Source organism: Leptonychotes weddellii, chromosome 6 (assembly GCF_054177405.1).
Source record: "Leptonychotes weddellii isolate Sample4059 chromosome 6, ASM5417740v2, whole genome shotgun sequence".
In the NCBI taxonomy this organism is placed as follows: Eukaryota; Metazoa; Chordata; class Mammalia; order Carnivora; family Phocidae; genus Leptonychotes; species Leptonychotes weddellii.
The window spans coordinates 36919012-36945908 of NC_138374.1; the positions used below are offsets into that span (position 1 = coordinate 36919012).

Genomic DNA, 26897 nt, shown 5'->3' on the forward strand with positions numbered 1-26897 from the left:
CCCCCCCCCCCCCCCCCCCCGCCCCCCGGGGCCGCTCTGAGCTGCACCTAGAGCAGGGCCAGGCGCATAGACACACACCGTGCTGGAAGGCTGGGTTGACAACCTTGGCAGCAGAGCTGAGAGCAGGAAGGGACTTCCCAAAGTCTGCAGCTCCGGAGAGAATTTAATAATGTTCTTCCTCCTTGTGTCTTTTCCCTCATGTGGCCTGGCCCCCTCCCCCATCCTGCTGCCCCCCAACTAGACAGAGCCCCAGGAGAGCCAGACAGGCCTGAGGTCTCTGCTCAGGAATCCACTCCAAGAGGGAACACCAGCTTCTCCTTTCCTCTGGGGCCTTCGGAGCCCAAAGAGCTCTGGCCCTGGCTCTGGGCCGGAGCTCCTGGGTCAGGAGAAGGCCACGTGTGTCACATACCTGCTTCAGCGTGCCTGTCGTGGTGAGCTCTGCCATGGCTGCTCACAGTCCCATAAAGTGGCCGAGAGAATGAGGACTGTGCCCAAGGTCATCTGGGACAGGGGCGTGAGCCAGCCGACTGCCCGGCCAGTGGCCTGTGACTTCCTGCTCCTGCATGGGCTTCTGGGGCAAGGGGAGCGAGAGCGGGGCTTTGCGGGGGAGAGCAGGCAGGGGGGAGGCCCGGCGCAGGCCCAAGCCCAGCAGCAGGTTCATCCCGAGGGAAGGCAGCCTCTGCCAGTTTCCTCTCTGGTGGCAGAGCCGGTACTTTGTGAAGAGCGTGGGCTGGGACCTCGAGGAACCCACACACTGGCTGGGTTTCCAGGGATTTGAAGAACCTACTGGAACTGGTTCTTGGCAAGGTTCCCCCTCCGAGATGTGCCAGGAGGGCTGAGGAAGTTCAGGCGGCTGCTCCCGGCCCCACCCGGCTCTGCCAGAGAGACCCTGGCCTGGGGAGGGGTGGGCAAGGCCCCGGCAGAAGGTGGCCCGGCCCTGTAGCCCGAGTGCAGGTGGCCCCCGGCAGGAGGACAGCTGGGAAGGAGGCCCGAGGAGGCTGAGTTGGGGTGAGCTTTCCCGCGGTGCTCCACAAAACCTCTCTCCCCAGAGGGAGGTGAGGGGGCAGCTAGCACCTGAAGCCTCCACAGTCTCCTGCAAGGCTCCCCACAGCCTTGCTGGGAATGTGGGCTCCGTGCCAGGCCTGGTGGTGCCTCGGGCAGGGCCTCAGGGCAGCCTCTTAGAGACCGTGCGATCATCCTGTTTTATAGATGGAGAAACTGAGGCCCAGGAAAGGAGGCCCCTCCTCTCCTCAGTAGCTCAGCTGGGATGTACACCCAGACCAGTGCACATGTAGGCTCAGAATCTTTGTCATCATGGCCTTCAGTCGTGATTGTCACCTGCCTGTGTCTCCACACCCGCCACCCCGCCCCCGCCCCAGCCCAGCCCAGTCACCGGGCTCAGCACTTGGAGGGCCTCTGGGACAGTGTCGTCATATCCCAAAGCCCCTGGGCAACACAGGAGGTCAGGGCTCACCACAGCGGCTGGTCCTCTTCAGCTCTGCTCCCTCCGGCCCCGCCTCCGACCCCTGTGGCCCCCGTCAGACCCCCACCCAGCTCTGCCCTGGGGCCTCTGCCCCCACGCCCCACTCCCGCCTGCCTGCCTGCCTATCTCCTCATCCTTACACCCCAGTGTCCATGGCACCTCCTCCCCCTGATCGCCCCGGTTTGGAAGCGCTCCGGGCCCTGTGGACTTCCCTTTCCTGGCTCCCAGCCCTGTGTAGGAGGGCGGGGTGAGCGGTGAGGAAGGGCTCCCGGGGGTGGCCCTGGCTGTGCTGAGGTTGGGAGGGGACTGTCAGAGCTGGGGGCCCGCCCTGAAGCGGCTGCCCTCTCTCTGGCCCAGGTCTGTACCCCAGAGGAAGGTGGGGCGGGGCCTGGCCTGCCTGCCGCGGTGCATTTCCTCCTGGGGGGGGAGGGAGGCAGCGAGGGGCGTTCAGCCGAGCAGGCCCCGGTAGGATTTGGTGTCTCCAGCCCTCGGGAGTGGGAGTGGACTGAGGCCGTCCACTCCCTAGAGCAGGGTGAGGCGCAAGTGTGAGGGGGGTAGAAGGGTGGGTGGGCGGATGGACAGACAGAAGGATGGCGGATGTCCTGGGGACAGGAGATGGGAGAGCAGGAAGTGCTAGAGCCTAGAGGAGGCTGGATGGGATTACCCCATCTTGGTGGATCTCTGGAGGGAGTTTCAGAATTCTTCTCCTCGGTGTCTCTCTTCCCTGACTGTGGCCTTCAGTTGCCTGTGAGCCCAGCGTGGGGAGCTGAGTGCAGGAACTCTGGATGGGTCACGCTTCACTCGGTGCTCCCAGGTGCTCCCAGGCCAGCACTAGCTCGGGAATGCGGGGGGGGGGGCAGGGGGGGGCTCCCAGTGAGGATGCGGGCAGAGGTGAGTGTTCACGCACTCACAGCTCACGTAGGACGGGACATCCAAACTGTTCCCGAGGGCTAATAGGAGATTTGCGAGGACTGAAGAGGAAGGAGACCTCCAGGCAGAAGCCGGTGCACGGGCCGGGCAGCAGGAAAGCAGACGCATTTAGGGCGAGTAGTGGGTAGAGCTGACAAGAAAGGGACGTGTGCGTGAGTGGGGAGGGAGGCAAGAGGCAGGCACTGAGGGTGCAATGCCAGGCTAGCCCCCCCTTTTGGGGACCCTCTGCTCATGGGCAGTTCCCCCTGTATGTCCTCTGCCCGCTCGTTTGAGGTCCTAGCAAATGCCTCAGGTCATGACAGGCATGGTTCCCCATTTCTGCCTCCTGTGAATCAGGACCACTCTCCTCCTTCATCCTGACCGCAGTACCCTTGGGGAACGTCTGGGCCATAGAGGTCAAAGCCAGAGGGGTGAATTCCTGTCCGAGCCACATGAGTGAAGTTCGGGCTGGGTGTGAGGCAATAGGGCGCGGTGAGGACTGGGGAGAGGTGGCAGGTGATGGGTTATCACGGGCACAGGGGCCGCTGGACTCTGCCAATGTTGCCATTTGGGAATTCTGGCCTAGTACTTGCTGATCTGTGGATTTTTTTCAAGAGAAGCTGGAAATCCAGATTTTTATATGAAATCTCCTGATTTTAAATAACTAATATTAAAATGGTTCACACATCACCCTAGCTGAACAGGAGCATTTGGCCCCACGTGGCCCACTGTTGAGCATGGGCCATCGTGCCCTGAGTGAGGTGAGTGGGGACAGTGGCTCTGTGGCCCCGGGACCGGCAGAGAGGCCCGGACGCTGTTAGCGGCGGGCCCTGGGGGCGCCTCCGACAGGCTTCTCAGGGCTGCCCCAGGCGGCCACCGAGCCAGTCTCACGGCAGCCTCAGCCCCTGCTCTCGAGGCTGTTGACTGGCCCGCCAGGCCCCACCCCTGTGGGCAGGGGCCCTGGGCTCTCCCCCGAGTCCCCGGAGGCAGACAGCTTTTCCTTTCGTGTCCCGTTGTAGTCTCCGCTTCACCTCTGCCCGCTGTCTTCACGAGCAGACCGGGGAAACGGGAAGCGGGACTGGTGGGTGGCTAGTAGCTGGGTATCCAGCACCAGCGTGGGTGGGGAGCAGCAGTGTGGCCTAGAACATTCTCTAGGCCCGGAGCCAGCCTGCGTGGGTTTGAACCTTGACCCTGCCACATGCTGAGTGAATTTGGGCATGCGTCTCCGTTCGTCCGTCTGAAAAAAGGGGACGGAGCTGATAGTGATGCTGGCGGAAGTAGTCCCTCAGTTATGGAGCTGCACGAGAATCGTGCCCCGGTGTCCGGGCAGCGCCTAGAGCAGGACCCCGCACCGTGAGCGCGCCGTGTTGGCTGCATCAGCGCCGCCCTCAGGCGCACGTGCTCGGACGTGCACACACGTGTCCACTTGCACGCATGCGCGCGCTGCTCCCTAGAGCGTTGATGGCATCACTGGATGCCCTCCACATGGGCATGTTTTCTAGAAGGGAGAAGTCTCACTCCCCCCTCCAGGCCCACTCAAATGTCAAATGTCAGGGACGGCACCGCGTCAGGGACTGCTGTAGCTTACGTCAAACTCGCCACCGTGCGGGGAGCCGAGTAGGTGCCCGGAGTCCTGCCACTGCTCGGTGGCAAGGGAGAGCTCGCACTCTGCCCTGGCTCGCTCACCACCCGGCCTCGGTAGCCACGAGCCTGCACACAGTGGAGCTCTGGCATCGTGCCTCTGGCACACCCCAAAAGCCCCCCTGCGGGGAAGGTCTCTGCATCCCGCACGCATGTGGAAGACGCTGGGCATTTGAAAGTCCTTGTAGAGCTTAGGGCGGGGAGAAGTGTGTTTCTCCTTGTGTTTGTGTGTGTGTGTGTGAGAGAGAGAGAGAGAGAGCGAGCGAGCGTGCACGGGAGTGCTTTATGGACCTCAGCTGCTTCTGCTCTTTGCCCAGGCTACCAGGACCCTCTCAGCTGGTTGTGTATTTAGTTGTCATAGGTCTTCTCAGTCTCGAGTTCCTCTACTTCTTCCTCTCTCCCTCCATCCCTCATTTGCTTTCTTGTCCTATGCTTTGGATCTCTTGCTTCCTGTTTTTTTGGTTTGTTTTTCGGTTTGTTTGTTTGTTTTGCGAACATTATTAAAATGTAGCATACAGGAAAGTGTATAATTCACAAGTGTACAGTTTAATGATTTTTCTCAAAGTGAATATAGCTGGGTAAGCAGTGCCCAGGTCCAGAATCAGAGCACTACCAGCACCCCAGAAGCCCCTGGGACCCCTTCCAGTCACTGACCCACCAGGGTAACCATGCCCTGCTCTGGTTTTGCACGTTACACAGATGGAGTCATGCAGTGTGTACTCTAGGTCTGGCTTCTGCTCACGGTTTTTTTTAACTTTTTAAAAAAGATTTATTTATTATTTGAGAGAGAGAAGGCATGAGCAGGGGGGGCAGAAGGAGAGGGAGAGAGAATCTGAAGCAGACTCCCCGCAGAGCGCAGAGCCTGATGCAGGGCTCGATTCCACGAGATCAAGACCCGAGCCGAAATGAGGAGTCAGACGCTTAACCAAATGCGCTACACAGGAGCCCCTTTTTTTAAAACTCTTAAAAATTGTTGGTAAAATAGAACTAAGATAAAATTTACCATCTTTAACATTTTTAAGTGTACAACTCAGTGGCATTAAGTATATTTGCGATATGCAGCCACCACACCATCCAGCTCCAGAACTCCATCTTGTAAAACTAAAACTCTGTTCTCATTAGACGGTGGCTCTCCATCCCCCCATCCTCCAGCCTCTGGCAGCCACCATTCTCCTTCCTGTCTTTAGGAATTTGTTATTTTAAGTACTTCACATAAGTGAAATCACACAGTATTTGTCTTTTTGTGGCTGGCGTTATTTCATTGACACAATGTCAATTTATGCACGGTGTAGAGTGTCTCAGTTTCCTTTTGACTTTGAGGCTGAATAAATATTCCATTATATGTATGTACCACATTTTGTTTATCCATGTATCTGTTGATGGACACTTGGTTTGTTTCTACCTTTGGTTTTTGTTTTGTTTTCCTTTTTTCAAGCAAGCTCTCTGCCCAACATGGGGCTTTGAACTCACGACCCTGACATCAAGAGTCACGTGCTCTACCAGCTGAGCCAGCCAGGTGCTCCCTACCTTTCAAATGTTGTGAATAATATGCTATGAACATGGATGTACAAATGTCTGTTCAAGTCTTTGCTTTTGGTTCCGTTGGTTATTTACCTGGACGTGGAATTGCTGGGTCATATGGTAGTTCTGTTTTACATTTTTGAAGGCACCTTCCTGTTTTCTGTAGTGACTGCACCATTTCCATTCCCTTCAACAGCGCACAAGGGTTCCAGTCTCTCCACATCCTCGCCAACACTTGCTGTTTTCTGGGTTTTTTTGATAGTAGCCGTTCTAATGCGGTGCGAGGTGGTACCTCACTGTAGCTTGACTTGCGTTTCCCTAACGATCACTGGTGCTGTGCCATGAGTATGTTTTCACATCAGTGTGTCATCTGTCTTGTTGTGTGAGCTGCGCGCCATCTGTTTTTATCACCATCTGGTTCTGCACAGTATGAGTAGACCGGGACATACCCGCTCATTCTACTGCCGATGGGCATTATTAGGTGGTTTCCCATTTGGAGGGATTGCAGAGTGCCGCTAAGAACATTCTAGAGTGCCTCTTTTTGGGGACATAGTCCTGGGTTTTTAAATGTAAGCCACTCCTGTTTGGAGGTTAGTGTTGCATAAATAAACCAATAAAAATAAACTTTAAAGGCTCCTCGGGCTTAGACAAATTCCGTAGCACAGGACAGGCCCCCTGCCCGCTGTGCCCTCCTGCTCCCTGTCCCAGGTGGCCCAGGGTCCAGCCGCCTGGTGTGTGCCCTTCCAGATTCTGATTTGCTCCCTCAGGGAAGAGCCCTTTGGGCCCTGACAGCGCCCCCTGCCGCCCATTGTCCCAAGCGCCCTTTTCCCACTGCCGAGCTGGATCGCTGAGGGCCTGACCAGCTCCTCTCCGTGCTCAGGGATCTTTGGGCAGCGCCTGGAGGACACAGTCCACCACGAGCGGAAGTATGGCCCCCGCCTGGCCCCCCTGCTGGTGGAGCAATGTGTGGACTTCATCCGCGAGCGGGGGCTCACCGAGGAGGGGCTCTTCCGCATGCCCGGCCAGGCCAACCTGGTGAGGGACCTGCAGGATTCCTTCGACTGTGGGGAGAAGCCACTGTTTGACAGGTGAGCTCCTGGGGGAGAGCGGCAGAGGTGGGATCACCTGTCCGTTCCCCAGGACACAAGCTCCAGGGGCCAGAGGTGGGATGGCATCCAGGAAGCCTGGCAGCGGGGTGGTGGGTGGCACAGCTCCCCACAGTGGTGCATGGGCTCAGTTCGTGCCCCCTGCTACCCCCTGGGCAGAGCACCAGGCACAAGATCACTGCAGCAGCCCTGGGCCACCTCTCAGGGCTGGGGCCTGCCGCAGACGAGGCGCACTCGTGTCTACACGGGCTCTTTCCACGGTGGATGCCTGTAAACCCAAGCCAGGCAGGGGGAAAGAAGGGCCTCTGCTGGTTCCATTTGGGACTCCAGGCCTCCTGCAGGGCCTCTCTCTGGGCTCTGCTTCCTCGGGGTGACCCACGCCCAGGCCCCTTCAGTGGCAAGATGGGGCAGCAGCCCCCCCATTCTCTCAGACAACGGGGGTGGGGAGCCAGTGCCCATCCCAGCCCATCACTGGGGCTTCCCGGGTCCGGGGCTGCACTGTGTGGGTAGAGTCCACTTCCCTGAAGAGCCCGAGGGCCGTGACCCGGGAGATGGGGCGAACTGGGGCCTCTTCTCCCTGACGGCACCCCACCCATTCTAGAGCAGTTTTCATAGGAAGTTCTTCCTGCATCAAGCCAACCTTGGCCTCTGTGGAGCTGCCCTTCTCAGATCTGCCCTCATAGTCAAGGCCCCCTTCTGCCCCCAGGATAAACCCATGGGTCCCTGCTGGCAGCCCTGGCCTTCCCAGCTCTTCTCTTGGGGCAGAGTACCCCCGTGCCTCCAGCTTCTGCCAAGACCCATCACTGCAGCTAGGAGAGTCTGTCAATAGATGTGGAGCCTGGGACTGACCCCATTCCCAGGGGAGGTCTGCCCTTAGGAAAGAAGAGATACTGAGGAATGGAAGCGTTATCTTGCAGGCGGAGAAACTAAGGCTCTCGGGTTAGCCACTTCTTTCCAAGTCACACCTACAGTAAGGGAGGAAGCTGACTCAGACCCCTGCGCTGCCCTCCCTGTCTGTGTACCCAGTCCCGGTCCACCACATGCTGCGAGCCTGATCCTGGGGGGAGGGAGCGGGACAGGTGATGGCACCTGCCCTAGAGGGGCTCACAGGTTGGTGGGCATCCACAGAGCCATGGGCCACAGAACATTCTCCTTGGGTGCAGGGGTAGGGTGTCTGGGTTCAGGGTAGGTGTGTGTAGAAGGGGAGGGTGGTGGGGGGGGTGCAAGAAATACCAAGAAAAAGCCTTAAGCCACTGTTCAAAGGGAGAGGCTCTGCAGTGAGTAGGGAAGGAGGGGAGAGGATGAGGAAGTGTGTTTCTAGACAGGGAGGAAAGAAGGTGAGGCAGCCAGGGTGCTGGGCCAGGCTCCCTAAACCAGGGTGGGGCAGAGGATCTGGACATGACTGACTGCAGGGACCTGTGGGGCAGGGGGCTGTGAACTGGAGCTGCTGGGACTGGCTAGGGGCCAGGCCTCCTGGGCCCAGAAGCACTGAAAGCTGAGGGTATGCAGGAGAAGCCAGGGTGGGGCTCCAGCCAGCGAGGCTGGCAGAGCAGAAGGGTGGAAGGGCCGCTCTGAGTCCACTTGCCCAGGACAGAAAAGCTTTCACCTCCCCCACCAAGGGGAGACATATCAGTAGGGCCTTGGCCACACGTCTGTGCTTTCACTGTCTACGTCTTCCCTGGGGGCAAGCCTGCAGATGCTCCCTGCTTCCTGCCCCTCCACTCAGCCTCCTGGGGCTCTAGTTCCTGCAGTGGCCAGCACTGAACCCACAGGGCTCCAGGGGGGAGGGGCCACTGGGCTCAAGCCTGGGTGCCCCCAGGGGCTGTGAGCACCCAGGAAGTGGGCGGTGTTGGCAAAGGTGGGGAGGGGGCCTGGGGGAAGGCAGTGGAGGGCATGGGCAGCAGCATGCCTGGCTGGAGAAGGTAAGTGGGAGCAGAGACAGGGGCCGTGTGGCCAGGCCAGACTAAGAGCCACCAGGCCTGAGGCAGGGAGGGGCCCTAGGTCTGCGGGTCTGAAGTATATATGGGTATACAGATCTCTAGAATCCCAAATGCCAGAGCCAGAAGGGACCTTAGGGCTTAACTCAGCGAGACCAGCCATGGAGAGCCAGGGCCATGGCACCTTAATGGCATAGCCACATTCTCCTGGCCCCAGGCTCATCTTTCCTGAGTGCCTGCCACGGGAGAGATGCAGGCTCAGGGTTTAAATCCAGGGCTCTAGAAAAGCAGATGAAATACCTAGGGCCCAGGCCCATCCAGGAAAGCAAGCTTAGAGGAGGTGCCAAGATCGCAGTCCAGGACCTGAACCCAGAGGCCAGTAGGCCCAGGGTTGCTGCCCTCCACTGGGGGCAAACCAGCTTGGGCAGCTCCAAGCTGGGGCACAGGAGACTGAGGCCTCCAAGAGGACACACAGGACACTGGGGCGCTGGAAATAGCATGATGAACATAGAAGCCCAGGCGTCTATAATGTGAATAGGAACCCAGAGGCTGAGGGAAAGGGCCTGACCTCTGACCTGCCCGGCCCCTAGTGGCCAGTGCCCAAGGATGCCTGCTCTTCCCGGGAGCTCAGCAGGCCTGCATGGCAGGTGCCTTTGACATGGCCCCTCCTTCTACTGGTGGGCTAGTCGGAGGGTGGGGGGAGCAAGCTCAGGCTCACGTCATGTCGCATGTGGACATGAGGGCAGAGGCTGCCCCTGGGGGAGTGGCACAAGGTGCTGGCCACTCCTGGGGTTCCCTGGTGTCCCAGGCCTCATGCATGTCCCCCTGCCCACAGCACAACAGATGTGCACACGGTGGCCTCTCTGTTGAAGCTCTACCTGCGGGAGCTCCCCGAGCCCGTGGTCCCCTTCGCCAGGTACGAGGACTTCCTCAGCTGTGCCCAGCTGCTCACCAAGGACGAGGGGGAGGTTAGTGGCTCCTCGGGACCCATCCTGGGAGGTGGGCCTGCTGGGAGGTGGGTGTCTGGAGCAGGGCACAGACAGACATTTAGTGACTTTCGGGGCCCACAGATCCTGGCCTACAGCCTGCTGTGTGAAGGGCCTGGAGCATCCTGCTCTATGTATGTCGGTGAGGGGTTGGTTGGAGCACCCTGCTGTGTGTGGGAGGGTGCCCGGAGCGTCCCTTGTCTGTGTACGGTCCTTTCTGTGTGCAGGCCTCGGTCTCTGGGAGGGGCAGGTACCTCCTAAAGCAGGCTGAGTTCCAGTTGTGGTTCTGAGTGCCTGGGGCCCAGGTGTGGGCCCCAACACAGTAGGGACTCCTGCTGTACTACCCAGCTCAACCTCAGGCTACCCAGGCCAGCCACAGGGTTCAGAAACCACCAGACCTTTCATCTATTTATATCCTGCCTCCTCCCAAAAGAATTTGAGGCTGCTTCCAGGACAGAGGGCTCCCACGCCTACCCTCGCCCTCTCCTGCAGGTGCCTGCCTGCAGCCCTAGCTGGTTTTGGCTGCGGAAGGACGATCTGTCGACCTTCTGGCCCTGTGGGAGACGAGGGGTCTTTACCTGGCAAATATTTGTGCCTCCCTAAGTGTGCTGAGCCGTGGCCTTGACATTCCTCCTTCGCCCTGCAGAGGCATACCCTTCACATCAGTTCCCCAAAAGTAAATCTGCTTCCCCACGGCTGGCCTCCCCGCTCCTCAGAGGGAGATGGAGGTGGGGGCGCCTTCTGGACACCTGGGGCCTGGCTGCATGGGCCTTGGCTGGAGGTCTAGACTCGGGTTCCTGCCCCCACTCCCAGCCCTCCCTCCAGCCTGGAGTCTCATTGCTGGCCTTTGAAATGCTGTTTTTCTCTTTCGATCCCAAGGGGACTCTGGAGTTGGCTAAACAAGTGAGCAGCCTTCCCCTGGCCAATTACAACCTGCTCAGATATATCTGCAAGTAAGTGACTAGGGGCAGGGAGCTCCCCTTCCCTGCGCTCTGGCTCTGCTCCCCTCACATAGGGGGCCTCGGTCATTCTCCCACCCCATCTCCCCGCCATGTGCTGATGGAGCCAGCGAGGGGCATAACAGAACACAGCCCCTGCGCTCATGGAGCTTATGGTCCCTGTGGGAGCAGGCAGTGTTAAACAGTCCCCAGGGTAGCATTCCTGAAGAGAAGGGACACACCCTGTGTCCCTTCAGCCTTCCCTGGGTGCCTCCCGCCGTTCCCTCCCCCAGGGGTCTGCCCCCCCGAGCACACCGGCCTCGCCCCAGGAGCTGGGAGAGGGCATGCAGTGCGCCTGAGGGCTCTGGGCCTTCGCGGGCCTCTGTCCCCATTGCAGGCGGGAAAGTCGTGTGTCCTGCTTCCACACTGACAGTGGGCCCTTGTCCCGCCGGCCTCTGCTTCCGATGGCCATCTGCTGCCCCTCAGAGGGGGAGGCTCTGCCCTCTTCTGAGTTTGCCAGGGGCAGCTGGCTACGCCCAGCAGTCGTGGACGCGTGGACATGGCTGGGCATGGAGGCCAGGCAGCTCCCAGCAGATTTGGCTTCTGCTTCTTCCTTACTGTACAGGTTTCTGGATGAAGTCCAGTCCCACTCAAATGTCAACAAGATGAGTGTCCAGAACCTGGCAACTGTTTTTGGACCCAACATACTTCGGCCACAGATAGAAGACCCGGTAACCATCATGGAAGGTAACGGTGGAGGCGTGCGTAGCGGTGCTGGGTGCTGCCCAGGGCTGGCCTGTCCTCGGTCGCAGGCCCGTCCTCAGGAGCATCACCCTGCATCAGTCCAGCCCAGGGCCGGGCTGGTGGGAGGGGGCTCCGTTCCAGGGGGCCCTCTCCTCCCCCTCCCTGACCCCATGGGGTCCAGCTATAAAAGGAAAAGGAACTTTGCCCTGTGGATGGGGTCATTGGGAGCAATTAGGATGGTGGGAGAGACTGGGGGATGGACGAGGTCAGTGCCCTTGCCCTTGAACATACACTGATGTTTTTGCTTTTCTTAAGTAAATGTTATTAAGTAGTTGTCACGGGCTCCTGGATGTCAGAGCCGTACCCTGGGGAGTAAATAATGACAAAAAATAGCAATAGCAGCTGTTTGCGATATGTGAGGGCCTCTAGGAGTGCCTTCCTTGTATCACCTCATTGTCAGCTTCACAAGTTCATGATGTGGTTATCACACCCATTTTACAGATGGGGAAACTGAGCACAGGAGAGGAAAGGTGACTCTGTCAGCCAGGTTTACCAAAGGGCACAGGTGCAGGCTGTCCTGGAAGCTAGAGCCCATGCCCGGAGGCCCCGTGGAAGACTGTCCCGGAGTGGTTAGTGTGGGAGTCCTGCTGCCCACGGACGGGAGCCCCACAGCCAGTCCCGGCTGAGGTGTGCAGAGGCAGGCCAGGACTCACACAGCACAAAGCCAGCCGGAGCTGCTGCCCCTGGCACCAGGCAAGCTGAGGCCGGAGTTGCCATTCCTTGCTGAGCATGACCTGGGAGAGATGGGAATGTGGGGGTGGGCTGTGGAGCTCTGTGTCCCCCCAAGCCTAGGGTGTGGCTCTTGGGGTGGCACTCTCCCTCAGATCTCCCCCTTGGCCTGCCTAGCTCGGTCTCATCCCAGGCCCCCCAGGTTCTCGGCCTGCCAGGTGGAACAAATGCCCAACAGCAAACACTGAGTTCCTGCTTCACCCGGTTTTCTGGCTAAGGATTCCTTATTTCTTTCCAGGATTCTTAGTTACCTCTAGTGGGAGGGTCCCCCCAGCCACCCCTCCTTCCTTATCACCTGGAAACCTTCCCAGTCTCTGGTCTCTGGTGGAGGGTAACGGGAGGGAACAAGGCAAGCAGATAGGTACCATGGTCCCACTGTACTGCCCCCCCTTTCATCGCTGACCCCCAAATCCCAGTGGCAGGAACTACAGGCACACAGGCTGCATCTCAGGGGCCGTGGCCTGGAGAAGAGGTATTGTGTGTGTCATTGTGTGTGTGAGAGAGAGAGTAGGGTGGGGGGAGGGCGAGTTGTGCATGTTGGGGGGCTGCGTACATTCATTTGTGTGTTGTGACCATGTGTACATGGGATTGTGTGTGTGTGGGGGGGTGTGTGTGTCCACTTGCACCTGTAAGACCTCTCTGTCCCTGACCCAGAGCCTTGTGACCCCCAGAGTGCGGACAGTCAGGCACAGCCCTCCCTGGCAGTGCAGGGGAGTGGCGTGGGCAGGGGCAGCGGAGAAGGCTGTGATGTCTAGGTCCCGGTTTCCAGTGCCAGCCTGCCGCTGGCTCGCTCTGTGGCCTCAGTGGGCATAGTGCCTGCTTCCTCCCCACACCCAGAGGGAGGCACGGGGCTGGAGGCACAGTGCCCCCTGTGTGTCCAAGGAAGGGGCTTCGTGGGCAGGATTCTTCTGTCTGTGCTAGATTTGGAGGGTGTGGTGGCTGAGTCCTCTCCTGAGGGGCAGCCTGGTTCTGGACTGCAGGCACCCTGGGTTGGGTCTCATCTAGAGAGCCTGGACTGGAGACATCCAGAGCCAGGCTTTCTCACTCTCTCTCTTCCTGGCAGGCACTTCTCTGGTCCAGCACCTGATGACCGTCCTGATCCGCAAGCACGGCCAACTCTTCACTGCGAGGGCCGAGGAAGGGCCGGCCTCCCCGCGTGGGGGCCCACCGTGCACAGTGGGATGGGGCTCCGAGGAGGTCCCGGGGGATGGCCAGCCAGAACCCAGCAGCCCCAGCAGCCCCAGCAGCCCTGGCCTGCCATCACACAGGACCTCGTCTCTGGATGGGGCCACTGTGGCAGCGCTGTCTAGAACCTCCCCCGCGGGCCTGGGTAGCCGAGGCAGCCCTGCCACTACCAGCCCTGGGAAGAAAGTGCAGACTCTGCCCAGCTGGAAGTCTTCTTTCTGGCAGTCAGGGTCCCGTTCGGGTAGCCCGAAGGTGGGCAGCTCATCCCTGGAGGTGCCCATCATCTCCTCCGGAGGGAACTGGCTCATGAACGGGCTGTCCTCCCTGCGCGGCCACCGCCGGGCTTCCTCGGGAGAACGGCTCAAGGACTCAGGCTCTTCGCAGAGACTCTCCACTTATGACAATGTGCCCCCACCCAGCGGCCTCTTTGCCAGCACCCCCAGTGTGGCCAGCACAGCGTGGTCGGGGGCCTCCTCCTGCGAGGCGTCGGCCAGGGGCTCGATCAGCAGCTGCACGGCCTGCCGGGCCAGCGACTCATCCGCCTGCAGCTCCCTGCATACCGAGGGGGCCCTCGAGCCTTCCCCCTTCCCCAGTAGCAGCGAGGACCGCAGATCCCCGGACCTGGGCCGTGGCCTGGACAAGGTGGACACCTGCATCAGCAGCAGCGAGCCCAGCGACCCAGGCAGCCCCACCCAGGACTATGCTCGCTGCTCCGAGGCTCTCCAGGGCCTGGTCACAGAGCTCAGGGCGGAGCTGTGCCGGCAGAGGACTGAGTACGAGACCAGTATAAAAAGGTAAAGGGCTGCAGCCATGGGGTGAGTGCGAGGCTGGCACCCCCAGGGCCGGGCAGAGCCCTTGTGGCCAGCAGCTCACGGGGCACCAGCTCTGGGTAGTCTGCCTCTGGCTCTGAAAGCAAGCCTCTCTGAGGCAAGGCTCAGAGCAGCCAGCCCCAGGAAGCCACTTTTCTGGGAGAATGCCCCCAGAACAGGGCTGGGAATGGAGGGGTGGGGTCCTATGTCTGGAAAAGCTCAGGAGCTACAGGGCCTGGTGTGCAGAGCTCCATAAATGCCTGCTGAATGAGTGAGTGAGTCAGAATCTCAGCCTGAGCTGCTCAGAGCACCTTTAATGGAGGGGCTCAGCATAGGAGTCCCTGTGTGGCCCTCAGGGAGGAGACGGGCCCCCTGAGATGTGCATGGACCCAAGGAAGTGTCCATGTGCAATGCAGGCCCCAGGCCAGCCTGGCTGGCTGACCATGGTTGGGCCTGATACGGAACGAGGACTCCTTCTAGGATTGTAATCCAATTTCCTATGAGGAGGGAGCTGGCTGTGCTGAGCCCTGCCCTCCTACCTTCCCTGGTCACAGGAGGATGCCTTGTGCCATATTCTGAGCCTTGCAAGTTTGCTCACAGATGGTCCTAGTTTGATCCTTCCAGCCTCCCTCGGAGGAAGGTGTATTCCAGCTCTGAGGCACCAGGTTCTCCAACCAAGGTCACCAGCAGAGCCTGCACTGGCCAGTGCACAGTGCTTCTGCCAGCATCTCAGGCTTCTTAGCCCCTGGCCCCAGCTGTCTGACCTATAAATCAGGCCCCACCCACAAGCAGAAGTTGTTTGTGGGCTCTGACATCCTCCTTTCCCCATCAGAGACAGTGGAGGTGAAGGGGTTCCTGCTTCTCACTCTGGGCCTGGGATTTCTACAGGGAGCTGGAGGGGCAGCGTTTGGCCCTTTTGTTCTGCAGGAGGTCGGGGAGGGTCACGGCAGGCAATGTCTGAGCCAGGAGTTGAAGGACCAATAGGATTGGGCTGAGCAAGGAGGAGAAAGGACACAACATGAGTAAAACTGTGAGGTATACAGCTGGGGGGAAACCCCCACAAGTGTGAGCACTGGGTTGGAATTTACCAGGCAACGGGAACGGTGGAACACCCTGCAGATATGGAGAAAGATGATTACAGCTGAAGATGAGCTCACAGACAAAAACTACAGGATACATGAGAAGTATTACCAGGCGGAGGCTGTCATCATACAGCCTCAGAAGAGGTCAGAACCAGCTTCTCACTTCTTTAGCTCTTTGTGGAGCCAACTTGAGCTTCTAGCTCTTTCACCTTCTCAGAAGCTTGGTCTCTCAGGGGAAAATGCAAAGTTGTTCCGTGGAGGGCTCTAGATAACACTGCCTAGGGTCGAGTCTCTGGCCTCGGGTGACCTCACCTATTTGTCGTGAGGATTAAGTGCCACAGTGGATGGGAGTGCTCGGCACAGGGCCTGGTGCATCCAGAGTGCTCAGGGAGTTTTCACTGCTCACACTTCCTCCTGCTTGGTGGCTTGGAGGTAAGCTAAAGTTCGCAGAGGCAAAGGGACAGCAGCAGCCCTTGTAGGACCCTCGCTAGCAGAGTGGTCCGTGCTGTCATCCTGGTTGGAAGGGTGGTCTAGGGAGAGAAGGGTCTGTCTGAGCACATGAAAGAATGGAGCCCCATCCAGCGAGTCTTTGGGGAATACATCTGCACACAGGAGTCAGTCAACACTGCGTCTGGTCTGGGGGGTTAGGGGAAACCAGCTTTCTGCCCTGCCTCCCAGGACTCAGAACCCCTCCCCTGTGCCAATTCCTGTATTCCCAAAAGAGAATTCACTGAGTGTCTATGATGTGCAGACACTGTACGAGATGCTGGGGACACAGCCAAGACCAAAACTGATCAAAACCTCTGCCCTCATTCTTATTTGGTGGTGTTTGAGGGTTGGAGGCAGAGAGAGACCATAAACAAGATAGATTTTAAAAATCTATGGTATGTTAGAAGGTTAGATAAAGGAGGAGTACAAAGCAGGGTGAAGGGAAGTGGGGAGCATGGCGGGGAGAGGGCTGGAAGGCCATGCTGGGACAGAGGGAAGGCCAGGTGCAGAAGCCCAGGGGCTGTGGTGGGAGAGGCAGGTGGAAGAAAGAGTGGGGATGAAGGGAGTGTGAGAAAGGGGGGTGGAGTGTAGGGCTCTGGCTAGATACGTGGGTAGCATGGACCTAAGCGGCAGCAGTCAAGATAGAAGAGCCAGATTCTGAACATATTTGGAGGATTTTGCCAACTGGTCAGATGTGGGGATGAAAGAAAATTGACTTAAGGGACGACCTTTTTGTTTTGGTGGAGTAACTGAAAGAAGGTGTTTACTGAGTGGGACACCAGGACTGCAGAAGTGGTTTGGAGAGGAAGAGTCAGGAGCCACCTGTGGGCCTGTTAAGGTGCAATGCTTATGAAGTTTGAGTGGAGTCAAGTGAAGCTGAGGGGTTGTCAGCATGGAGATGATACTTTGGGTCTGGAGATGGGATGAGGTCACACAAAGAACCACATAGAGAGGAATACAGGAAGCCTAGGCCCGAGCTTGAGTGCACCAGGGCAGAGAGGAAGAACGAGCGAAGAGGGGGCTGGATCCAGAGGAGATGCAATGAGGGGTCTGTGGGGTCCCTGCTGCCACTCACCTTGGGGGTTCTTCTGTCTCACAGCATGTCCCGTGCTCCACAGATGGCGGGCTGGGGCGCAGGCAGCTTTCCTGCCGCCTTCACGCTTTGTGTTAGGTGACTGAGGGTGGAGGCCTGGGCCTCATCCTGGACGGGATGGGGAATGGATACTTGCTGCAAAACACCACATTACAGGTGTTGCGCTGTGCGCTCACTGTGCGTGGTCTTCTTTGTCCATTGTAGCTGTAGCTCTTGGGGGAAGGGCTGGCCCCTGCATTTTTTCAGAAAGGACACCAGGACTCAGAGCAGTTTGTGTTGCTTCATAAACAGCCGGCTGGGGCTCAAACTCCAGTGTGTTGGTTCCCAGGGGCTGGGCTCAGCATGCCCCAAAGACCTTACAGGAGGTAGTCATCTGGTCGAAAAGACAGACGTGCCAGCCTTTGTAGAGTGTGGTGTCAACATCCAGAGAAGCGTGTCTGTGGGGAGGATCCAAAGAAGTATCACTGAGGGTGGGACATTTGAGCTGGGGCGTGAAGGACAAGGAGTAGTGGAGGTGACAACCTGAAAGGGGTTTCCCCTGAGTCGCAGTGCGTGGGAGGTGGGGCAGCCAGAGGGAGGCTGCAATATAAGGGGCCTCGCAGATGAGCAAAGGCGAGGGGACAGTTTCCTACTTCCCTCGCCATTTGGGGACCAGGCCTGCTTTCTGCCAGCCAGCAGCCCATTCCTCAGTGGACAGTTGGCTGGGCTGGAGGGTAAGTGGACTTTATATTTTAGTGAGGACTCAGGGAGGCCCCCCCGCCGGCCTTGAGCGCCAAAGGGCCAAATGCTCATGCTGGCATTTCTGGATCACAGGCTGAGGAGAGGTCCCCTGGGGGTGAGTGCCCGGGTCTTTTGAGGAGCTGATGAGGCCTGTGAGGCCTGTCCCAGAAGCCAGGTCCAAGCCTGCATGTGTCCTTCCCCTCCGCCGGCCGCCTGACCAGCTCCTTTGGAAGGAATGCATGCAGGCACATGTTTGCTGAAACCCAGCCAGCCAAAGGCTAAAACAGTGTCTTTCTTCTTGATTTTAAAGACTCGAAGAAGGTAGTGCCAACCTGAGGAAACGAATGTCACGGCTAGAAGAAGAACTGGACCAGGAAAAGAAAAAGTACACAATGCTGGAAATAAAGCTGAGGAACTCAGAGCGGGCGCGAGAAGACGCGGAGAAGAGGAACCAGCTGCTGCAGAAGGAAATGGAGGAGTTTTTTTCAACCCTGGGAAGCCTGACTGTAGGGGCAAGAGGTGACAAAGCCCCAAAGTGAAGGAGTGGAAAGAGCTCCCGTCCACAGGGTGCTCACCCGCCTCTGAGCAGAGATGGCTGCCAGCCTCACGAGGAGCCACAAGGCCCTGCAGCTTAGACGTGGGCTTCAGTGGTGCCAGCAGCTCTGGAGCCAGCTGGAGGGAGGAGTCCTGACGCCCCCAGGGGGACTGTCGGGAGCCCAAGCCCCACATGGGATCTGGATGCTGCTCCGACCATGCAGGGCCTGGCAGGTGTCTCGTGACCACCAAAACAGATGGCACCTGGGATCTGAGTAGCCGAGTGGGCTACTTTTTTGCATTCGTTATTAAATTTGCTACCATAGCATGATGTCTCGATGCCTGACTCCTTCTTTATGGTCATGTAGAATGGGGGTTACCAAGTTGCTCGCAGAGTTGCAAGTCCCCAAGGTGTGCCATGAGTGGAATGGCCTGGGCTTCAGAAGTGGGTTATGAAGCTCCCTGAGGAACACACAGTGTTGTCACAGTCACTGAAGCTGGATTTATGCAAATCTATGTTTTGCTCAATGTTCCCTGTGCCCAAGGCAAGACGATTTTCCTCAGTCAGGCCTTCCTTCCCCCTCTGAGCCACCTGGGCCTCTGCAGCTGGTGTCTGGCCTGGAATTCCTCTCAAGCCTTCTACCATAACCTGCTTGCCTTTGCTTGGCCCCCCATCTGCTCCAGGGCCAGAGCCCCTGAGTCAGAGCTCAGCATGGGCACTCTATACCTCACTTCTGCACCCGGGTGTGCGTGGGGGCACAGTGGGTGTTTGAAGGAAAAGAGAGCCACGGGGATGGGAAGTGCCCATTCTCTGTCCTCCAGGCGCCCCTCAGGCTGGGTGCCCTGTTTCCCTGCAGATTCCCCTTCGAGCTAGTGCTAGTCCCTCTTCCTTCCATGCCCATTTTACCTTCCTTCTCCAGCTCATCCTCAGACTTCAAGGCTCCATCAGGGCAGAGCTTTCAACAAAGTGTTTACCTGGCCACCACCACACATGTGCAGGCCTGGGCCAGAGCTCCTAGGGATGGGACTTAGGGAGCAACAAAGGAGTGGCCTCTGAGCGGAGAGGACTGGCATCACTTCACTTACTCCTGCTCACAGTGTCCTTACATATCACCTCTTGCTATCCTGAGCACCAAAGTGCCCCAATTTCTGATCACTATCTCTGGAAAAGTCCCTCAGGCCCAACCACCCATCCACCTAGAGTCTGGTATAAACTACAACACTGATGCTTTAAATGCCAGGGTCTTGGTGCTCCTGAGAAGAGCTGGCTTCATACCATAGCGTACAAGCCCACAGGCCCAAGTTGACATTCTGGTAACTCCCATAGTGGTGAGGCAGGCTGACCACAGGCCTTCTGCTGAGCCACCCAAGGTCTTACCAACCAGGAAGCCAGATGCCTGCCAAGGGCACCCAGCAGCATCAGCAGGCAAGAGTTCTCTTGGGAAACTTTGAGGAGGGGGGGGGTCAGTGGAGAGCAACACCCAGATCTACTCTCAGGCAATCTATAGCAGATGATCTGGGTTACCAGTTTCCCCAGAAGGTAAAATTCAAGGAGAAAGAGAAAAGAGGTGACTGATTCCTCAACAAGATAGGAACTGGTCCCATGCTCAGAGGAGAAACTGAGGCTAGGAGAAAATCGGTGGGAACACCAGTGTATTTTTATGGTCCTGGGCTCCCTACCATAGTCCTGGAATTCTACCAACTTTGACGTGGAGAGAAGATACCACCAGGCTATCAAAGGAGCAGGAAAGACAAAAGGGGGTTCACACGATGAAAAGGAAGTTTGTCTGCTCTTAGCCATTCATACTGGCAAAGGCTCAGCTTCCAGCCAAGGCCTGGCCAAAACCAGCTCGTGGACCACATCTGCCACCTGCTGGCAAAACCAGGATCTGCAAAGGCAATTTTTCTCCTGAAATCAGTAGGCAATATTCAGTAGAAGTTCTATCCTCCAGTTTCCATTTAACCAGCATATTCCATTCTATCCGTAAAACATACGGACTTCTGCCTGTGAAGCACGTTCAGCACCAGGGCCGATGGGCTTTGGCCTCGTACCCTGTCCCTATCCACTTAGGTTCTCCCCAGCTGAGTTACCTTTCAACAACCTATTCCCGAACTGTGGATTCAAGTTGTACCTATTAGTGTAATGACATTTCAAATTAAGTAAACCAGTGAATTATGAATGTGAAAATATAGGTAATTAATGTTTTGAAGACCTTTGCATTTTTGGAATGCTTCAGAAAGAGCAAAGGCAAGTTGTTAAAAAATTGCTAAATTGTGGATAAATCAACCATGCAATAGCATAAAATTGGCAAAAATCTAGGATTTTGTTCTTAGATTACTTCAAAAGTGTTTTAAAATTTGTGTTTGGCTTTAAAGCAAAAACTGGAAGTTATAAGTCTCATACTAAAAAACAAAAAAGGAATTGGCTTAATAACAAATGTCCATTTTTTTTAAGAGTACAGTTTTTAGGGGGGGTGTGTGTGTGTGTGAGAGAGAGAGAATTCCTTGTTTTACCTGGCTGTTGAATAATGGACCAGGCATGACTGCTGTATACTCCACACTGTAAAAGGGCTTCGGAATGGAGTCCACGTATAAATGTTCCCAGGCCTGTGGGCAGTAAATGGAGTCAGTTGTTACTGTTACTGTTACTGTTGTAACAACATGTTTCGTGGCCCCAGCCCCCTGGAGAGTTCTCCTAATATCCTATGTGGTTCTATCACAAAGGGACAGTTTCTCATTTGTATGAGCCCACAGCTAAGTAGATACGATAATGCTGCTGTCTCTTACATTCTTGTCTCCACCTAGAGCCCCCACCTTTGCCAGAAATCGCTGCCCTTCCTACCAAGCCCATTGCTACTACTTCCATGCTCCACCAAGCCCTGTGACAGGTGGACCTCTGAGGTGCCAAAACTATGTGGTGGTTGGTGAGAAAGAGCTAGAGCCACAGAAAGCTTTTCAGCATAGAGCAAAGAACTTGGGCCGGGTCTGTGCAGCTGGAAGACCTTGGGGAAGTTAAGCTTTGTGGGTCTCTGTTCCGTCCTATCTAAAATGAGGATAACCTCAGAGAGTGGTTGCTGCACCAGCAGGTCTAGGTGTCTCACATGTGATTAGGCGATGTTACTTTCTGCACTTCAGAGCTGAGTACTTTGGAAGCACAGAGAAGTTAAGGACCTGGACCACAACCATACACAAGTCAGTGAAGGAGTCAGGCTTCCATCCCAGGGAGTCTTAATTAAGAGCCTGTATTCTTACTTACTCGTCCAAACTGAAGAGATGCTGGCTTGATAGTTTTAAAACGTTACCCCTATCATGTTTTAATGAGGTCTGTGCACGGGATGCAAAGTAAGTGCTGTAAGAGACCTCTAAATCAGACGATGGCAGAGGTCAGGGAAAGCTCCCCACAGATGTGACACCTCAACTGTTCTGTATGCTGATGTGTGTAACCAGAGCAAAAGGGGTGTGTGTGTGACAGAGAGAGACAGAGAAAGGAGAGGGGCGGGGGAGGATGGAGGGCTAGAGGTGGCAAGGATCTGGTCACGGAGGGTGGGATATGCTCTTAACCCGTATGCTTCAGGAGAGGATTTCCCTGCTGCATATTATATCCACTATAGAAATCCACAAGGCCTTTCAATTTTGTAGGGATAGAAGGAACAAGACCTAGGTCACGGCTTTCATAGAACTTACATTGTAGTGGGGTAAGACAGAACATAAAGAAGTATTAAAAAGAAGACAACAGGTCCCAAATGGAGTCACTTATACTCAGCCACATTCCACGAAACCAAGACTTATAGTTTGGGCTCTCCCAGACTAGTTAGGTCATCTGTCGGATAGACCCCAACCATCCCCTGCAAGAAAGCAACCTTACAATAACCAACCTGCTTTTTTGTCTAGTATAATTTCCTGCTCCCTTCTGCCTATAAAGTTTTTCATTTTTTACAACTCCTCAGAGCTCATTTGTTAGGTTGTATACTGCCCAATATTTATGAATCATCGAATAAAGCCATTAAGATCTAAATTTACTTAGTTGAATTGTGTTTTTTTTTTTTTAACAGAAGTACACATAAACAAGATACATTCAGATTTTAATAAGTGCTCTGAAAAAGTTGATCCCACGGCCTGTTTTAGACAATTTGGTCCGGAAGTCCTCTCTGAGGTGAATCTGAACAGAGACTGAAGGACAGAGAGGGCAGCCATGCAACCAGACAGCTGCAGGCGGAAGACAAAGAGCTGTAGAAGTCCGCCTGAGTGCTGGCACCCCTGTGGGCACGGGGGACAGACAGGGCAGGGGCCAGGCAAGGCCAGACACTGTAGGTAGGGCCTTGTCACCCAAGGTGGAATTATTTTAAGGGATGTAGAAACATTTGAAGGCTTTAAATCAATGAACGTGAATTGGCTTGTATTCCAATGAGGCTCTTTTGGCCACTGGTGGAGAGTGGATAAATTTGGTGGGGGTGACGGGGAGTGGCTGCAGGGAAGCTAGTCCGGGAAGTGTGGTCCAGGCCAAGTGTAGTAGAGTGACAGGCCAGCAACTAGACAGGAAAACTGAATGAGGGGTGAAGGGAAGACACCGTGCCCAGATCAATCTTTACAGAGGTCCTGATGTGAATAGGAGCAGAAAAATAGGGTAGCAGAGTGAAAGGGGGTGAGAGGGGGGCCTTTTATTTTTTTTTTTAAAGATTTTATTTATTTATTTGACAGAGAGAGAGGCAGCGAGAGAGGGAACACAAACAAGGGGAGTGTGAGAGGGAGAAGCAGGCTTCCCGCAGAGCGGGGAGCCCGATGCGGGGCTCGATCCCAGGACCCTGGGATCATGACCTGAGCTGAAGGCAGACGCTTAACTAGACTGAGCCACCCAGGCGCCCCGAGAGAGGGCCTTTTAAAGATGGGAATTACTAGAGCATGTTTGCTGCTAAGAATGACTCAGTAGAAAGGGAAAGATGATGAAGAAATGAGGGTGGTAATGAGGAGAGAAGTCCGAAAAAAAAAAAAAATGCAAGGAAGTGGAAGGGTTGGCTTCTGAGATAAGAACTGGGAAGACAGAGGACACGGACATGGTTGCAGACAGGGGTGTGAAAATGCATACTAAAGTTTTTAAGAAGTCCTGAAAAATGATGAACATGCTCACCTGTAAGTAGGAGCCCCGTAACTTACTTGAACACAAAAGCCTTTATTCACATAGAACTTCTCAGTCTTCACTTTGTATCCCCTGTAAAGCATTGTGGTTACAAACTGAAGACTATAGCCAGACTGCCCAGATTCAGATCCTGGCCTCACCACAGGTTGGTCAAGTAGCCTTGAGCAAGTTACTCTGCTTCTCTGTGCCTCGGTTTGATCACAAGAGGGGAAAGAACAGTTCTTACCACATAAAGTTGTAAAAAGTCTGTGAGCTCTTAAGAAGCACTTAGTGCCTAGCATAGAGTAAGCACTCCACGAATCTTGTTACTAATTCAACACAGAGCCACCTAGAACTGATGCTAGGTATTGAGTCATTTAAGTCATTACTTTGGCTGCACCATCTGCCCGTCCTCCACTTCCACATCTCTGTCTCCCCTTAGTGATCTTCTGGTGTCTTCCCGGTTCCCTTCTTCCATAGTAACCACTTGAGGCTTGGCATGCCTCATTCTTGATGTGCCCTGCACCCCATCTGTCATTGCTCTTGGTGGAGAGTTGTGTATTTATTTAGGTTTCTAAGGCAGCTGGTAATGGATGGGGGGGGGGCATATCGTCTTCTAATTTTGTAAAAGTCACCCTCTTCTCCCTCTAACCTCTTCTGAGAAAACAAGAGCCTCAGAGAGTTTAGGCAACTTGCTGTAGGTGAGGGAACTAGTGTGAAGCCAGGATCCTACTTTAGGTATCTGGCATTAGAGCCCATGCTCACATTACTACAGTCATTTCAGAGTGCTGTATATAGTTTCCTTATGACACATTTTGAGGGCCATGAATATTGCATTTCAGAGGACAGAAATAGCACAGATGATAGGTCCTAGTCATTGGCTTACCCAGCCCAACATTTATTGAATGCCTACCTCCCAGGCATTATTTAGGAGTCAAGACAGGTTCTTCCATCCAAGGGCTTCCAGAATGAAGCTCTAGAAGAGAAGCACACAGGGTGCCCTCACAGAACGTTAAAAGGCCCACAATACGTTGCTGTCTTATATCCTGTGGGAAAAAAAGGGAGTGAACAAATGAATAAATGAGTTAGCAAGCATGCACTGGGTATATGAAAGAAAAAGTCATGGCAGGGAAGGTTCATCAGAGAATTATCTGAGCTAAGTCTTAAGCAATGAGGATTTAAAATAGGCAAATGCAGGAGTAAGCAACCAAACCATGTGCACAGAGATGTAAAGTATATGTCACAGAGGAGGTTCAGCTGGAATGGGGTGAATGGCAGGAATGTTACATGAAAACAGAACCAAAACAAAATGTTTAACTGTTCTAATTATATAAAAAAAAATCAGTATTGATTTTGAGGCATTTCTCTCAAATGAGGCATTTCTCTCAATTACTCTTACCAACCACACAAAGACTGGAACTACTTGGGATGGAAAAAAATGACTTGGAAGGTCAGAGTGTACAAAAGTTCTCAGGTGGGAGACCATATAAAATTCCTCCTTTGCTCTTCGACATTTCTCTACATTAAACCATTTCTGTTCCTTTCCAAGGTTAAAGCCAGCAACTGCATTTGCATACACTGATTATTTTTTATAAAAGTACATGAAGTCATCATTATAGTAGCCCTGTGAGACCATCTCCCATCCTCATGTGACAGATGAAGGAAGCAGCACCAGGCTCAGCAAAATTGAGACTTGTCCAAGATTGCCTAAACTCACCATCTTGAGCTCAGGCTAACCTGGATTCATAGGATTCAGTAGGTCCCATCCTCTCTGGGACCTTGTCTTGTCAAGACACATGTGCTTTTGGGGCGCCTGGGTGGCTCAGTTGGTTAAGCGACTGCCTTCGGCTCAGGTCATGATCCTGGAGTCCCGGGATCGAGTCCCGCGTCGGGCTCCCTGCTCGGTGGGGAGTCTGCTTCTCCCTCTGACTCTCCTCCCTCTCATGCTCTCTGTCTCTCATTCTCTCTGTCTCAAATAAATAAATAAAATCTTTAAAAAAAAAAAAAAAAAGACACATGTGCTTTTAGTTCTTCCTTTTCGTTCTGATCCTTCAGTCTGTTTTTCTCAAGACATGTCATGATTCTATTCCCTGACTTTTCAGAAGTCCTCTTTTCTGCTGCTTTACCACTCAATCATAACTATGTCCCCACCTATCCAGGTAACCCTAAGTCTTACATATGTTATACCCAACAGGAATCCCCTTTTTCCTTCTGTCCACAAAATGACACTAACGGAAATGGAGCCATACAAGCAAATGACACAGACCTCACAATGAAAGAGACTGGAGAGGTGTATAGGCAATAAGGGAGAAATTATTCCTTTCTTTCCACCCTGAAACATTAAGTGGCAAGCTGATGCCATACCTGACGTGTGTTTCATCATAGTCTCTTCAAACTATGATGTACAAACTGGAAAATACATCATTGGATGTTACTTTCCCTGCACATCTTGTGTGCTGCCAAATCCTTAGGGCTCAGCCCCAAATGCTAATCTTGGCCATTTTACCTAGCTAATGACAACCTGAGTCCTCTCTCTTCCATTCTCACTGTGCAAAAAGCTCCCTCAGCAGAGTATCTTTGGCTTTCCAGTCACCAGACCTCCAGTCTAACCAGCTTGCTCCCACAATCCGTGTGCCTCCTAAAACAAAGGTCACATTACTCTTTCTCACAAACTACAAGTTCCTACTGCCTTTAAAATGAAGACAATTTCTCCAAATGTTTCAATTCTGATCCCCAACTTCTCAGACTTCTCTCTCATTATATTGTCTTCATATACCCACATTCATGCCAGGCCATTCCACCTTCCTTGCCCATGCACACACTTTTAAACCTCCTTGCTTTCCCCTTAACCTGGGAATACCCTTCCTTACATCAAGGCTCAAAAAATGCCTCCCCTGCAAAACCCTCATTTCCTCTGATCAATCCCTCCCTGTGTTCCTTCAGCATGGTTCCTGTTCCTCTACACAACATTATTTCAATCAGGCTGACCAGACTGTCATCCATTTTTGTATCTTTCCTTACCCCCACCTTCCAACATAGGATCTTAGGCATATATGCATTCATCAATTGACGAAATTAAATGTTAGAATTCTAACATTAACAAAGCGTATTTGAAGTATTTGTTTCAAACAAAGTCCAAAGACATTTGGTACGTTAACTGTAAAGCTAAAAAAAATTTTAAACCACAAAATCAGTACAAATCAATTTTTATTTACATGAAGTCAATGGACCTTTGAAGGAACAATACTAAAATAAATAGAGTACCTAGACTAACAAGGACGAACTACTCCCATCTTATTTAGCATCACTGCGGTATTACAACTGGATGAATACTGACTCAACACTTTGATGTCTGCTTTTGTCACCCAGTCTCTCCTTGGGAGGCCTCTCCAATGACTGTGATAAAACAGAGTGAGTGCATGCACCAGGTTGGCAACCACATCGGCTGATGGAGCAGCAGTGATCACGTAAAGACCTACCTACCCGCTGTCCCGTCCTTTCCTCAAAGCAGGGAAGTTTGAGTGCAGGTGAGGGTGGGGACAGCATGGATAAGATGGTTTTCTGGAGCAAGAGTTGAGCAAGATAGAGGAGTGTCGTCATACAGAGACATCCTGGCCAGCACAGGCAAAGAGAATATAAATATGGCGAAGGTGAAAATACACTCAAAGCTGCCTCCTCCAGCTATGGCGGAGGAGTAGGAGACCTGGATTTCGTCTCCTCTCAGGAATTCAGCTGGATAGGGATCAAACCATTCTGAACACCTACAAACTCAACAGGAGATCGAAGAAAGGAATAGCAACAACTCTCTGAACAGAAAA

General features: G+C 54.4%; 1 protein-coding gene across 3 annotated transcripts in view; it reads left to right on the forward strand.

Annotated features, from left to right (window-relative positions):
* ARHGAP22 (Rho GTPase activating protein 22) overlaps nucleotides 1-18305 on the forward strand; it is a 90331-nt gene extending 72026 nt beyond the window's left edge. For all 3 annotated transcript variants that reach the window (XM_081823934.1, XM_081823935.1, XM_081823933.1), the window contains exons 3-8: nucleotides 6435-6642; nucleotides 9433-9565; nucleotides 10463-10536; nucleotides 11147-11268; nucleotides 13118-14033; nucleotides 17743-18305. In XM_081823934.1, coding sequence (XP_081680060.1) covers nucleotides 6435-6642; nucleotides 9433-9565; nucleotides 10463-10536; nucleotides 11147-11268; nucleotides 13118-14033; nucleotides 17743-17971 — 1682 coding nt within the window. In that variant the 3' untranslated portion in view covers nucleotides 17972-18305. The remainder of the gene's footprint in view (nucleotides 1-6434; nucleotides 6643-9432; nucleotides 9566-10462; nucleotides 10537-11146; nucleotides 11269-13117; nucleotides 14034-17742) is intronic.
* The last annotated feature ends 8592 nt before the right edge of the window (nucleotides 18306-26897 follow it).